General features: G+C 43.1%; 1 protein-coding gene across 4 annotated transcripts in view; it reads right to left on the bottom strand.

The window, feature by feature from the left end:
* Positions 1-1,648: 1,648 nt before the first annotated feature.
* Positions 1,649-13,607, bottom strand: part of gli1 (GLI family zinc finger 1) — a 54,211-nt gene continuing 42,252 nt past the window's right edge. For 3 of the 4 annotated variants that reach the window (XM_085407526.1, XM_085407525.1, XM_085407529.1), the window contains 11 exons: positions 11,562-11,782; positions 10,727-10,822; positions 10,441-10,639; positions 9,578-9,743; positions 9,288-9,395; positions 8,995-9,135; positions 7,984-8,133; positions 7,504-7,668; positions 6,926-7,168; positions 6,477-6,780; positions 1,649-6,269 (listed from right to left, as the gene is read on the bottom strand). In XM_085407526.1, coding sequence (XP_085263652.1) covers positions 3,718-6,269; positions 6,477-6,780; positions 6,926-7,168; positions 7,504-7,668; positions 7,984-8,133; positions 8,995-9,135; positions 9,288-9,395; positions 9,578-9,743; positions 10,441-10,639; positions 10,727-10,822; positions 11,562-11,782 — 4,345 coding nt within the window. In that variant the 3' untranslated portion in view covers positions 1,649-3,717. Of the gene's footprint in view, positions 6,270-6,476; positions 6,781-6,925; positions 7,169-7,503; positions 7,669-7,983; positions 8,134-8,994; positions 9,136-9,287; positions 9,396-9,577; positions 9,744-10,440; positions 10,640-10,726; positions 10,823-11,561; positions 11,783-12,012; positions 13,564-13,607 lie in introns of those variants that run through there. The other variant, XM_085407527.1, reaches the window with a different exon arrangement.

Below are 13,607 nucleotides of genomic sequence, written 5' to 3'. Positions count from 1 at the left end.
TAGGTGGCCTCTTAAGTGTACATGGGCGAGGTAAAATAAGTTTGTTTTGCACTAACATGTGCATGTGTATGTGCATTTATTTATAAGTGTAATTCTTCTTTTTGTCCTCTCTCAGCATAGATGCTTCTGCAAACACCTTATGTGACCCCTCTGTGGAAACAGAGCTATTGTTTCAAATCACAAATCTGGATATGCCAGAGTGCAAATCAGTAGTCCCTCAGTAAAACTTCCCCTTGCCTTGGAGCAAATGAGTCAGCTTCAGTATCACTGCCAGGCTGTAGTGGCTGCCCGTGAGTCTGCTGTGCCATGCCACAACACCGCAACGCCAATATAGTCTAAGCACACTGGGGCCCCGGATCAAAATTAGCCACTGGAGAAAGTAAAGGTAGTGACAACATCTTAGAAAGCCAGCTCTGTAATGTAAATCAGCTTTTCGGGCTTATCAAGAAAAAGAAGAAGAATCGATTAAATGACAAATTATTTTGGTCAAAGGAGGAGAAATCTGTGTAACCAGTAGTTATTAGGAGGTGACACTGGTATTCTAATATTTCAGTTTTAAAAGTTTGCCTGTAGTGACTTTATTACAAGTTGCAGTCAGTTATAAATCAGTTAGCTGGTTTGGCTCGTTCGCGCGGTGCTTTTATTTAATGACGTTATGGTTACTACAGCTCACGCGCCTGTAAGGAAAACCGAATGCCTTCGTTTTGACCTTTTGACTGGGACTATGGTTGGGCGCATTTTCACGACAAAACATGAACAATAACGTAAACTGCGACTTATGGTCAACTTACCAAAATTCATAATGTTTCTTTTAATCAGTCGCTCAGTGTTTAGAGGTGAAGTTTGAACAGGTGTACATGGTTCTCCTCGTCCCGGCGGAAGGATACCTCGTGGAGTCCCAGGATACAGCAATAATCGCAAGTTTATTACAGGGAGGAAATATACTTTTCTTTTCCGTTTTCTCTAATTTTACTCCAGTCTGAGGGGAAAAAGACTTTCTGCTTAAACTATTCTTGACTCATGTTCACACCACCATCTACCACTGCGTTTCCACAGTGCCCACTGACCACAGAGCCAGTCCAGCCAGTTTCGCTGCTCATCGACTTAGCAGACCGCTCAAACCCATAACACATAACTGCTATGAGGTTTTAATAATAATAAAAACAATTAGATGGAAACAGTCTGTGGGATTAAAAACACTGATGATTTAGGACCAGAGCCTTCAGCTTGGTCGTTTGGACAGACCAAATTTGAATAATTTGGAAGAGTAATTCCATTTAAGCCCTCGCGGGAGTGACAGATTAAGTACAGCAAGCAACGCTATCAGGTCTTCGTTTGCAGAGAATTAAATTTAAAGAGCCTACAGTGTCTGCCCACGCTCCTCATGTTCTACTGCACTCTACTGGAGAAACGGAGTCACTGCATTAACTCACCAGACAAAAAGACTGCTTGTAGCAAGGACAAATATTAAATCCTCTTTATATACAATTGTGTTTGTTAACCTAGATCCATGTTTAACGCATAATTCACTCTTCAACACATGAGCACTACAAAAAACAACAACTCCATATTGCTCATTTGAGCATATGTGGAACAAAACTGCATCACACAACAAGAAACATGCAACAGAAAAGTTGGACCACAAACATTCTGCATCCATCCCAAACTCAACATGTTTATTCATAAAATGGTAAAATATAGCACATATGTATAAAAATGTAGAAAATTGTACACAAAATATAACACTTGGGCTTTTGTCTAATATAGTTATTGCTGCTATTTTAATTTTCGGTAGCTACAGGTGATATTCTTTTGCCAGCAAAAAAGTCAGAATGAAAGGTGACAGTTACATAAAAAAATACACACATAGAAGGCGACATCCATGAAGTTCATTAATATAAAAAGACAATTTTTTTTTTTTACAAAACATTTCATACATTCTAAAGCATAGCACTATCAGTCAATGTTCATGCCCTTATTTCTAGTGTTAGTGTTGTGTTAAAAATAGACTATTTGTGCATGTTTTTCTCATTTGTAGATGTCTTTGGTAGATTGTACTCTCCCCCCGTTCCTGCTAATGCTTAGTAAACTTTACAGTGGCATCATTATTATTATGAGCTGAAAAGTCATGTGAAATGCTTCATCAATACTTTAATGTGGCTTTGCTGAGTGTAGGCACGGTCAGGTGTGTTCTTGAATGACTATTTTAAAAAAATACTGCAAATATTCTTTATTGTCAAAAAAAACCAAGAGGTTCATGTTATTAGTAATAAGAGACGGAGACACACAGTGCTGCAGTCAGTGCAAAGCCACAGTATAAAATTAGTTCTCGTATAAAGCGCTGCAGCCTACTTCTGCATCATACAGCTCAAAAGTTGCACAAAAGTACCTCAGTGTGCCAAGAAAATGACGATTTTACAACAGTGGTAGCAATTATTTATTTAAAAAAAACCCACTCATGCCGATGCCCTGTTGTGGACTATTAACGCAGCATTTTTCATGCAACTCCTCTTTGGGATTAGAGCCAAAGTGCAGCAGCACCATACTCTGAATGTACCTCAGATTCTCAACAGTTAGGCAACTATTAATAATCTGTACAGACCAGCTGAGTCAATTTGTATCCAGTAGCTTGAATACCCACCATACTCAGCTGAGTCACATATGAGCTGTAGTTGAGGTTAACTTTGAGTAAAGGGATGTTTGAGTATATTACACATGTTGACATGTAGTGGGGATTGTGGATACGTGTTATGTTCGAGCTTTGCTCACTGTATGAACACAAATGGAAAAAAATACATACACAGCTGCTTTAAGAATAATTACAGTAAACATGTGGAGTGCAAACTCTCTGTCTGGAAAGGCAATTACAACATACATGTAATATGAACACCAAAGATTCAAACACATCCTGAGTGTCTCTGTGCGGTCACGTGCAGGGGAAAGTGTGTTTGTGTGGGAATACTGACATTGCTCTGGTAGCATACTGTGTTGCTCCTGATAAGGAAGAAATCCTCAGCGATAAGGAAAAATGATTTCACGATCACTAAAAGCATTTTTTCTCTTAACTTGTCAAACATTTTACTATGACATCCCTCAGCATTAGCCTTCAGAAACCAAGCAGTCCATTAAGACAGGGGTATTACCTAATGTCACATACATGACACGCTGTATAAACTTATTTACATGTTTCCTTCTGTGCTCCATACGTGACTGGAATGCCCGTTCAGAAAGAAGTTCAGCGTCATTCAGGCAAACAGCTCCGTGTGCAGGCACAGAAAAACACCGAGTACCGAGGCAGCAGGAGATAACTGCGAGACGCTGATCAGGCACCTTTGGTTTTAAGGTTTTTGGGTGAGGATTTGTAAAATTTCGACCTGTGTGGAGGGATCACAATAGTAGCTTGGTCTCAACTAAAATTTTCCAGAGAAGTATTAAAAGATGCTCGCCAGCTCGGGATCCTGGTTTTAAAAATACGAAAGATGTTCAGTTTACATATAAAAGCATACAGGTATAAAACAGCACAGATTTTTATTCTGTTTTAAAACTTTTTCTGTTTTTACACAACTCAGTTTTCTTATAATGTACGAGAGAAAAATCATGTTAAGGGACAGAATTTGTTTTCTTTTCTGAAACCTCAGGCTGGTTGCATTTAACCTGGTAAAGGCCAGAGTGTGATTGTTAGCCTTAATTTCTGTATAGCTGCCAAGGAGTTGTCTTCTAAGACAGTGTATTCAGGTACTTATTCTCCCCAGCTAGTGAGGTTAGCATGGATGTCATGTCGCCCACAGCCATGTTAGACAGGCCAGACCCTGCAGCCAAGCTGACAGAAGTCTGGGGTGTGGTGAGGCGGGATGAGGCCTGGGACGAAGATCCCGGTTGATCTTGGATGGGATTGTTGACATCGCTGAACGACGAAGAGTCGGCATCGTCGATGATGGAAGTGAAGTCTATGCGAGCATTGTCCAAGTCCAAGTTTTCTAGGGCGTTTGAAATGGGGCCAGACTCAGGATAGTTAGCCAAAGGGGTGGACTTTGTGCCACCTACTGGGTCCAGACTGGACCCCATACTGTGCTGCTGGTTAAGACAAGGCCCGTTTTGAGCGTCCATGTTTTTCTCCATACCGATGTTTATCTGACCCGAGTAGTATACGTTGTTGTTGTTGGAAGGAGAGAACATTTCACTCTGGGGATGCTGTGGATGCTGGACAGGAGGAAGTCGAACGCCTCGCCTGGGACTGGAAGTGGAATGGACAGGGCTCAGGTGTGGTGGGCTGCCAAGGTAGCCTCCTCCCACCTGTGACAGACTACTCTGGCGGCTGAGAGGTTTTCGGCCCTGAGGAGGTCTGGGGACCACCATTTCCTGGTTATAACATGAACCTTGGAGACCTGCCATCTGCTGGTCTTTAGGTGTTACTGAGCTTGGCACACGGCTGTGGGCCTGAGGACTCATGACCAGGTTCTGGTTGGGGTAAGGATAGGTCTGGCTGGAATAAAGATTTTGGTTTTGGTGCTGTGGACTGTGTTGGATCATCGCTGCCTGACCACTCAGATCCATATTGTCAGAGAGAGGAGAAGGTTTTAATCCACTCTGCTGCTGCTCTTGCTGCTGCTCCCACATGAGTGCTTGCTGGGACTGCACATAACTCCTCACCATCATCTCCTTTACCTGCATCATTGGGGTTTCTGACCTCTGACCATCAGCCAGTGCAGAGCCAGCGCAGCCCAGACTTAATCCCTCTCCACTGGGAAAAGGGTTTTGGTTTGGCCCTTGAAAGTCACACCTGGGGTTGTTAGAGTTCCTCATCATTACCTGCCCTGTTTGTTGTGGGTAACCCTGCGTTTGCTGCAGAAGCATGCGTTGATGATGGAGCTTAGCGCTCTGACAGGCATCTCCAGCTCCCATCCCAGGGTGGAACTGCTGCTCAGGCTTGATTATGAGTTTGTGGGTTCCATCTGAACTGCTGTAGAGGCCTGTTTGATTGTTGAAGTGAGCCTGCGTTTGTTGTGGGTGCAAGCTAGTTTCTGAATACTGCATAGCTTGCTGGTTCTGAAGAGTATGGCTGGATGTTTGGACCTGGCTATGGGTGTCATTCCAGGGACCTCCAGCGTCACCACCTTGGCCTACACTAGGGTAATGGGGACCAGAGGGACTGAGCTGGCAATTGCTCATACTGTACTCAGCTTGTTGCAGAAGTGCATTCGACATGCCTTCTGAATGAACAGGTCTTGCCTGTGCCATTGGATTTACACCAGCGCTGGCAGTCACGTCCCCTCCCTGGCTCGGGTACTGCCGCTGCATGTAACCCCTCTCGGGGCAGCTCAGGGCATCATGGCTCGGGGACAGCTGAGTTGAAATGGGACCTCCATCTACTCCTCCAAGGGTGTGATTGTGTTGCTGATATCCCATGAAGTTTCTCTCTGCAGGTGGCAACATCATGGAGCGATCCCTGTTGTCAGCGTGGTGGGGCTCCATACCTATAGCTTCCATCATTACGTTCTCCGTAATGCTCGGAGGCCGGGGGGAATACATATGGCGGGCAAGGCTGGTGTCAGAGCCACGGTGTTGCAGTGCATTCCTTCGGCCCATCATGGCTACATTATTAAGGCTATTGAAGCGCTTGGGAAGAGCTTGAGGGTCAGCAGCGGCACGAACTGGGTCACTGGCTCGCCTGTTGTTATTACCTGGAGCTTGGTGAGGGTAGATAACACCGGTGCCATACTCTGTGTTGGCGCTATGCCTACGAGGACCAGCTTGCTGAAGGAAAGGAGGCAAAGGCTGACCATGGTACTCACTCAAAACACCTCCTCTTCTGCCAGGAGTACCTGGCTGCTCCATATTAGGTAAAGGAGTAGGTGGTGGTCCACCAGTGGCTGCAGCGTATTTGGCTTTTAGGCTGTACTGCTGAGCTGGGGTTAAATTAGGAAGGCCGGGCAACCCGCCTCCAGGACATGGAGCTCCTCTGCGATTGGTCTCAGGAGAGAGAGGGTCTCCCCCAGCCTGTTCTGCGCCCAGAAGGTGACATCCTCCCCCAACCGTTGCTCCCATTTGCGAGCCATCACTGGAGCGTCGGCTGGACAGGTAAGGAGAAGCCATGGAGGAACGACGGCTCACGGTGTAGGCTGAGCTTAGACTGCTGGTGCCACTTCCTCTCCTGTCATTAGTAGAGCAGGCAACTGTTCCCCCTCCAAGCTCATGATTGGACAGCTCCATAACACGTCGATTTGAGAGAAGTGGAGAAGGTGCACACATTCCCATACTCTCCCCTGGACCTGAAAACAAACATCCAGGAGGAAACAGCTTAGAAGTGTTAAATCGTTACAAATTAACAATATTTTATTTAGTTTTTTAAAAATTCAGTGTGTTCCAGTGAAAACATTACTGAACAGCTAATGTAACAATCTAAGGTATATTTAAGCTCAGCAGTTGTAGTTCTATGTTTATGCATTGATTTTAACTTGTTTTATGACACCATGTACCAGGTATTGCAGGAAGCTTGTTGCTGCCACCGCGTCCAGGAGGGGTTGGCCTGCGGATTTGCTTCAGCTTGTCAATCTTTAGATTCTCCAGCCTCTTCAGAGCCTGTGCTGACATTCCCATTGTTCCCGGCTCCCCTCCACCTCCCCCTCCACCTGCAACACCATCTTCCAATGCTGTGAGGTCCTCCAGACTACCGGCTGCATTAGGGTTCATTTCTACACCGCTGTCGTTGTTGTTGGTGCTCCCCAGTGGAGAACGTTCGCTACTGCAGGAAGACTGACCACCAGGGCTTGGTTGGGATTTCTGGAAGATGTGAGAGACAAAGTTAACTTTAAAAATGGGATAAAGTTTAATAAGAAAATATGGAAGGGGTCCCTATTTTTTCCACTACATTGGAGTTTTGTTATGTTATTCATTTGAATGATATAGAACAAATTGTAACCCTCACCAGAGAAGTCTCAGGAGCCAATAGTTTGCAGTCTTCTCTGCGTGCCTCTTCTTTCTCCAGCAGCAGTTCAGAGTTGGGACCTCCAGGGTTCATAACTGAACCGGGGGGACGAGGGCCAGTGTCTCCACGATGTTTCTTGGTGATGTGGGCCTCAGGGCCGTGCACGGTCTTTACATGTTTACGCAGAGAGCTTGGATCTGTGTATCGCTTGGTACAACCAGGGATTTTACACACATAAGGTTTCTGTAAAAGACAAAAGCACCTTATGTGAACTCCTTGCATTCCACAGTTTACTTTACTGCTGCTTCCCTGCTATGTAAAATCTTATGATTCAAATAGAAATTATTTCCAATTTATGTTGTGTATCTTGGCATGTGAATCTCTACAATACATTTATATTAATTTATACAATTATTTTACATGAAAGCGTGTAATGAAACAGCACAAAACAGTTACATGTTACCCTTTAGGAAGAAAACACATGGTTTAATCAAATAACACTGTTAATAATACAGAGCTTACACAGCAACATGCACGTGACATTCAATAGCTAAGCACTTTTCGGAGGTGAATCTTACCTCATTGGAATGAGTTCGGTTCTGGTGTTTAGCTCGGTCTGAAGCATTGGAGAAGGCTTTGTTGCAGCCTTCATGTTCGCACACATATGGTTTCTCCCCAGTGTGAGAGCGCAAGTGGGTCTTCAAATTCTCCAGGCGAGAGTAGGCCTTATTACAGCCTTCAAACTAGAACAGCAAATATACATAATTGTTTAATTAACACTGTTACAACAGCTACGCTGCAAGAGAGGGGATGATTAGAGTCTGTAAAAGCTTTGACAACAAGCCTGCGGTCCTATAACAATATTAGATTTGAGCTTCAAAACAGTAAAGCGAGTTTTAAAATATAAAAAAAGGTTGTTAATCCACACTGAAAATAATATATGGTATGCATGTCAAGGTACACAGGAACACAGAAGCATGTTGGAATTGAAGATATCTGGACAAGGAAAGAGAAACAAGAACTAAGAGGCAAAGCAAAGACTTAACACATGTGCTCACAGTGCACTTGTGTGGCTTCTCTCCTGTGTGTCTGCGCATGTGAACCACCAGCATGTACTGGGCTTTGAAAGGCCTCTGTTCTCGAGAGCACTCCTGCCAGTGACACACAAACTCCTTCTTCTCCCCGTGGATGTGCTCGTTGTTGATGTGCTGCAAACACAAAAAGATTCATTGTTAGTGACAGATAGTGGATACTCCAATGACATGTTTTGGGATGGAAGCATTCTATAGTTCTATGCTACACATGAACACAAACTAAAGTCCTTCTACACAACACACGGTAAATAAAAACGCAGAAAATGCAAAAGACATTCAGTGTGCCTATTTAACTTCATATATGTTGATGTTTGCCTTATTTTAACATCTATTACTGATCTGTAAATACTTAAATACTACCTTTTGACATAACTTTCACAGGACGTGAAGGTTTGTGTATCCTTAACGGAGGTGGGAGAGTTGAAGAGACTTTCATTGGGAGTGACAAGAGACTAAGATGGTTTGCACATGTGCAGAGGAGAGATAGTGGATACAATGAACAAAGGATGCTGACGATGGAGCTGACAGGCAGGAGGAAAAGAAGAAGATCACAGAGAAGGTTCATGGATGTGTGATGCAGGACATGCAGAGGGTTGGTGTGACAGGCGAGGATGCTAGGCTGAGATGGAGCCATATGAGCTGCTTCCTCTGAATTTAGTAAACATCTGCAACAGCTGGGTATCTCTGTGTAAGGCATGATAAGTGAGGATCCTACAGGTCAGTTAAACTTTGTACTTTTCTCCTTCTCAGACAGCTTAGCGGTCACATACAGAAACTGTATCTAATCCATTATCCACGGCATCTCTTCAGTTTAGCTAGTTAAAGGGTTAGTTCACCTATTTTACTGTTAACTGTTACAATATATAATATAAAGCTATGAAAATGCAATTTGTTTTGTATTGTATTATATAACCTCCTTTCTGTTCCTCTCTCTACTTTGTATCTGAAGGCTGGCAGCCCTGTTCTTAGTCTTACATGAACTAGCTGGTCTTGTGTGTCAAATTCCTTGTTGCAGCTCTCCCAGCGACAGTTGGTCTCATAGACGGCTTCTGGTTCAGGCTTCCCGTCCTCTTTGTCCAAATCATCTCGCCCATCCAGAAGGCCCAGAAGAGGGTCCTGCAGACACATGTGTAGAAATGAAGAATAGCTCCAGTTTATTTTGTGCAATTATCTAAACAACATATTTTCAGCCATTAAATATATAATTTCAGGCACTTTCACTGTTTTTGAATCTCTTTCACGTTGACATATGATCATCATTACTGTACCTGAGTGCCAGTGGAAGAAGGGCTAGCTACATCTCCCTCTGACCTCTCCTCCAGGCTCTTCACATTCATGCCATCAATCGCACCTCCAAGGCCTGGCTCTGTCTTCAGCTGCAAAACAATACTCTCATAATATAATCTTTGTCTTTCTCCTCATTCAAAACTTAAATGTGTATATATAAAATATGCATTCATTCTTTGTCATTTATCCGCCGCTTTCTCTTCCCACTTCCCAACTATGCTCTCCCAGCTATGAGAAGCAGAGGGTGTGCTGAGTGAAAGAATGAGCTTACGTGTCCGTGTTTGGGCGGAGCATGGAGCCGAGGATTGTGGGGAGGTAAACGTGAAGCTTGGCAGGGGCCTGGTGTGTGTCCTCCCAGAGGTGTTCCTCCTCCTCCATACATGGACCCTTGTTGTCTGGACTGGCAATTTATATTGCTGGAATAACCGAGCGATGGACTGTGGAGCGGGAGATAAAAACAAATAAAGGGAACTGATAAGAAACTAAAGAGAATCAGCAGCTAGTTTGCTAAAGATGGTGCAGCTAGAAATACACTCTTAATGTATTTTTTGTCAATTCTTTAAAAATGAAGAAATACATTTTGTTCAACTTCACATAATCTGCTTTTATTATTTAAAACCATTTGGCTGAAACATGTGTCACCATCTGGCGTGGCTTAAGGGATGTCATCACATCACACCTGATAATAAATATTGAAGAGGGCTAAATGAGAGGAGAGGGATTATCAACACAATTTAAACATGAAAGAAAAAACGTCAGCAAACGTGCAGGACATTACTTTCAAATACTTTAAAGTGGACTTATTTATTGTTTATTCACCTGTTCATCCATGCTCTTCAGAGGGATATCTATCTATCTATCTATCTATCTATCTATCTATCTATCTATCTATCTATCTATCTATCGTTGCAGACTGGCAATTTTGCATGTGTTCAAAGTAAGTAATAAGGTCAGAGTACATACAAAAAATCCCTGAAACCTTCAGCTCAGGCTTCAGACTGATGATGGTGCTGGAAATGAGCATAATAGGTCCACTTTAAATATTTAACCTCAGGTCTGTTTTTATTGACAAAGGGTGTAACCGAGGAGGATAACAGTGACTTTCAAATCATATAAAATCAAGTGATATCAGACCTCATAGCGCTCACAGAGAGATGACCATAGGAGCTAGCGCCGTTGGGGTTGCAGCGAGAGTTTACAAAGGCCACTAAGGAATTCGGTGAGGTCCGGATTACCGTCTGCAGGTCCACACTGGCATCAGACAGAGGAGAGATGGACAGAGCTCGCTTTTTGCTTAGCTTAAGCATGGAACGAGGTGTGGAGAACCTCGAGCCTACAGGAGAGATGACAATGAAAGCAGAAGGGTTAAATTTCAGGATGGTTTTTTTTAAAAAAATATCTAAATTTAGGTTTTCCTTACCATCACCTGATCCAATCTGATCAGAGCCATGTTGAACTTGGCAGAAATTGTGATGAGACATCATGTTCTGGTTACAGTAGGGGGCGCTGTTACCACCTGCAAAGCATTACACTGAAATGCACTGCTGCAAAAAGCTACATTATTTTTAAGTAGGGGAACAAAGACAGGATTAATGGGTCGCTGCAGCTCAGAGAGTCAGAAAGAAGCACGCACATGCCGAAAATCTCACAAGCAATTTAGGCTGACCTGCAGAGCTGTGCAAGTAAAACTTTTTCAAAACTTTTCACCTTTTCTGTAATGACACATTTCTTGGTGGTATCTAGTCTGGACCCCTTTTTTTTTTTTAGACTTTTAGGGGTAATAGAAAAAAAAATTAAAATAAATAGCAAATAAGTAACATGAGGTACAAATGTAAGAAAAGCATTTTAGTACTTTGCATCAGCAGCCACATGAGAGGTTCATTTGACTGTTTTGATAACATTCCACACATGACTGGTGATGTAACATACATGCATACAAATTTAACCAGTTACTCATTAACAAGTAAGTGTTCAGTCATATCTGTATCTATATATGGATATATTTGTACGCACACAACTCTTTTAGCTCTAGTTCGTCTTTATTTAACTGACTAATTTAGAGTAATCCACCCGCCTGCTGTTTTACTGCAACCTCACACTCCAGATTTATATCTCCACAGTAAAGCCAGCCAACTGTTAACTTCTGTTCACTCCTTTTGTACATTGTTTTTTGGTTTCAGTCTCTCAGGTATCCTTAAATCCAAATCAATAGCAGCTGTGAGGTTAACGGAGATGTAAAAGATACTCTGACTCACCCTCTGTGGGCGGCATACCCCTGTGGCCCATCATACCGTGGGGTGGTGGGGCTTGAGGGTGCCTCATATATTGATCCAAGCAGGGGCCAATTCCCTGCCCTGGTCCTGATCCATGAGTCATGGGATTATACATAGCGTGGCAGTCCTGGGACGGGCCGTCGAGGAGCGGAGCACGAAGCGAAGACGCATTACTGTAGGGAGACTGATCTGATGGGACTATGCTGCGAACATCAGAGAAAAACAGCAAAAGAAATTTGAATAAATGTGTAAACTGCAAATACTCTGAAAGGGAACTGTGACAAGGAATGATAATGATTTCTGATACACTGTTGTGCACTCTTTTGTAGCATTGTTATCATTTTATTTACAGTCATGCTGATTAAACAGTCATCTAAACCAAAATCACAATAAATAAATGAAAGCCTGATAAATGGGATAAAATTATACTCACTGGAAAGCTTTATTTCCAGCCTGTAAGCTAGAATTACATATAGATGTTTTCTATTCCATGCCTGGAAAAACTAGCACTGCCTAAAGACTAGAACTACTATTGTGCTGTGTCCTTCCCACCACTAGATGGTACACAGCCCTTATTTCGGCCTAAACTTTGGAAACTTACTCATCTGGGTTTTCCCCTAAGCTACAGACATGAATCTTCATTGGAACTTTCCAGTCTTCATGAATTTCAATGGATTCTCTGACATTTCTTTACTCTCACTGGTTAGCTCAAAATTGGTCTCTCCTGTTCTTTTCTTGCTTTTCTCCGTCCCTGTTGCTCTTCTTCTAAAAGGGAAAGACTGCATCTCTCCACCTTCTCCTAAGTCGCCCTTTGAGTTCTTTAATTCTTTTACCACAACGTGTATTCCACACAGGAGCTTAATCTGTCCTCTCTAATCCACTCTGCTGGTTCCCCCCGAATTTACCTCCCTCCCATTCCTACTTTTCTCTTCTCCCATTCATCCTTTCTGTTATACTTTTCTGTTTCTCTCGCTCTCCTTCCTCTGCAACTCTCTGTCTCTTTCTATCTTCCTTTCTCCCCACACCTCCTGCTCCTCTGTTCTTCCTCTGTCCTGCCCAGCCACCTTTCTCTCCAACTCTCTCTGCTTCTCCCTCACTCTGGGTAACCTGAGTGGGGCGCGAGGCAGTCATGCAGAGCGCAGCGGGGCCTGGTCAGCCTGTAATTAGCAGCTGTCAGAGAGAGGCCGAGTCCACCCGCAACCTGGGTGGCATGAGAGAAGGGAGGGAGGGAGATGGCGCGAGGGTGGATAGAGGAGGCGTGAGGGGCTGAGTTAGCACTGTGTCCACGACAATTGCAGACATATCTGAGCTTCTGTACCCTGAGAATATCTGTGTGATTGATTTCTGAGCCTAAGATATCAGTCGTCTCTGCTTTCTAGGAGAGCTGATGTGATTTATTGTTAATAAAATACAAAAAAAGTCAGATCTCTCAGATTTTGCTGATCTGTAGCAAGATTAGAAAAAAGAAACAGCTCTGGTTATTAAAGATGACAGCATTGTGCCATTTTTAGCATAAAATCTGGCAACAAACGTGAAGGTCTAGTACAAAAGTACACGACAAACACCTACAAACTTTATTTATTGAGGTTTTTGAGGGGAGTTAAATCCTGAGTAACTCTACTCTTTGCAGAAGTTTAATACCTTCTTGTCTGCAGGAAGAGAAAATCATTTGCTCGACACCCACACCTGACAAGCTTGTGTCGTCGTAGGAGAAGTTGCAGATCAGCGCCAAGCAGATAATTTAGCTGAGTTTGACCAGACAGTTTGAAATTGTAGATAAAACTAGTATCAGAATGTAAATTCTGTAAATTACAGAACAGAAATATTGCAGCTGTTTTTGAAGAAAGCCAGTAACACTGGTTTATCTTCCAGGCAGCACTGAAAAATCTCAACTGTAGCTCATTCTGTGTGTGTGTGTGTGTGTGTGTGTGTAATAATGATGGTGATTATATTGTTATCAGATTTGCTGAAAATGTCGCGCTACTCTCTTGAGTTCTCTCACGTAAAAGAGCTGCGGCTGTTTAAAAG

Source organism: Rhamphochromis longiceps, linkage group LG5 (genome assembly GCF_057381845.1).
Source record: "Rhamphochromis longiceps isolate RC_006_pf linkage group LG5, R_longiceps_female_GT1.1, whole genome shotgun sequence".
NCBI lineage: Eukaryota > Metazoa > Chordata > Actinopteri > Cichliformes > Cichlidae > Rhamphochromis > Rhamphochromis longiceps.
The sequence above is the reverse complement of the archived record's forward strand: the minus strand, read 5'-3'. Positions and strand labels throughout refer to the sequence as shown.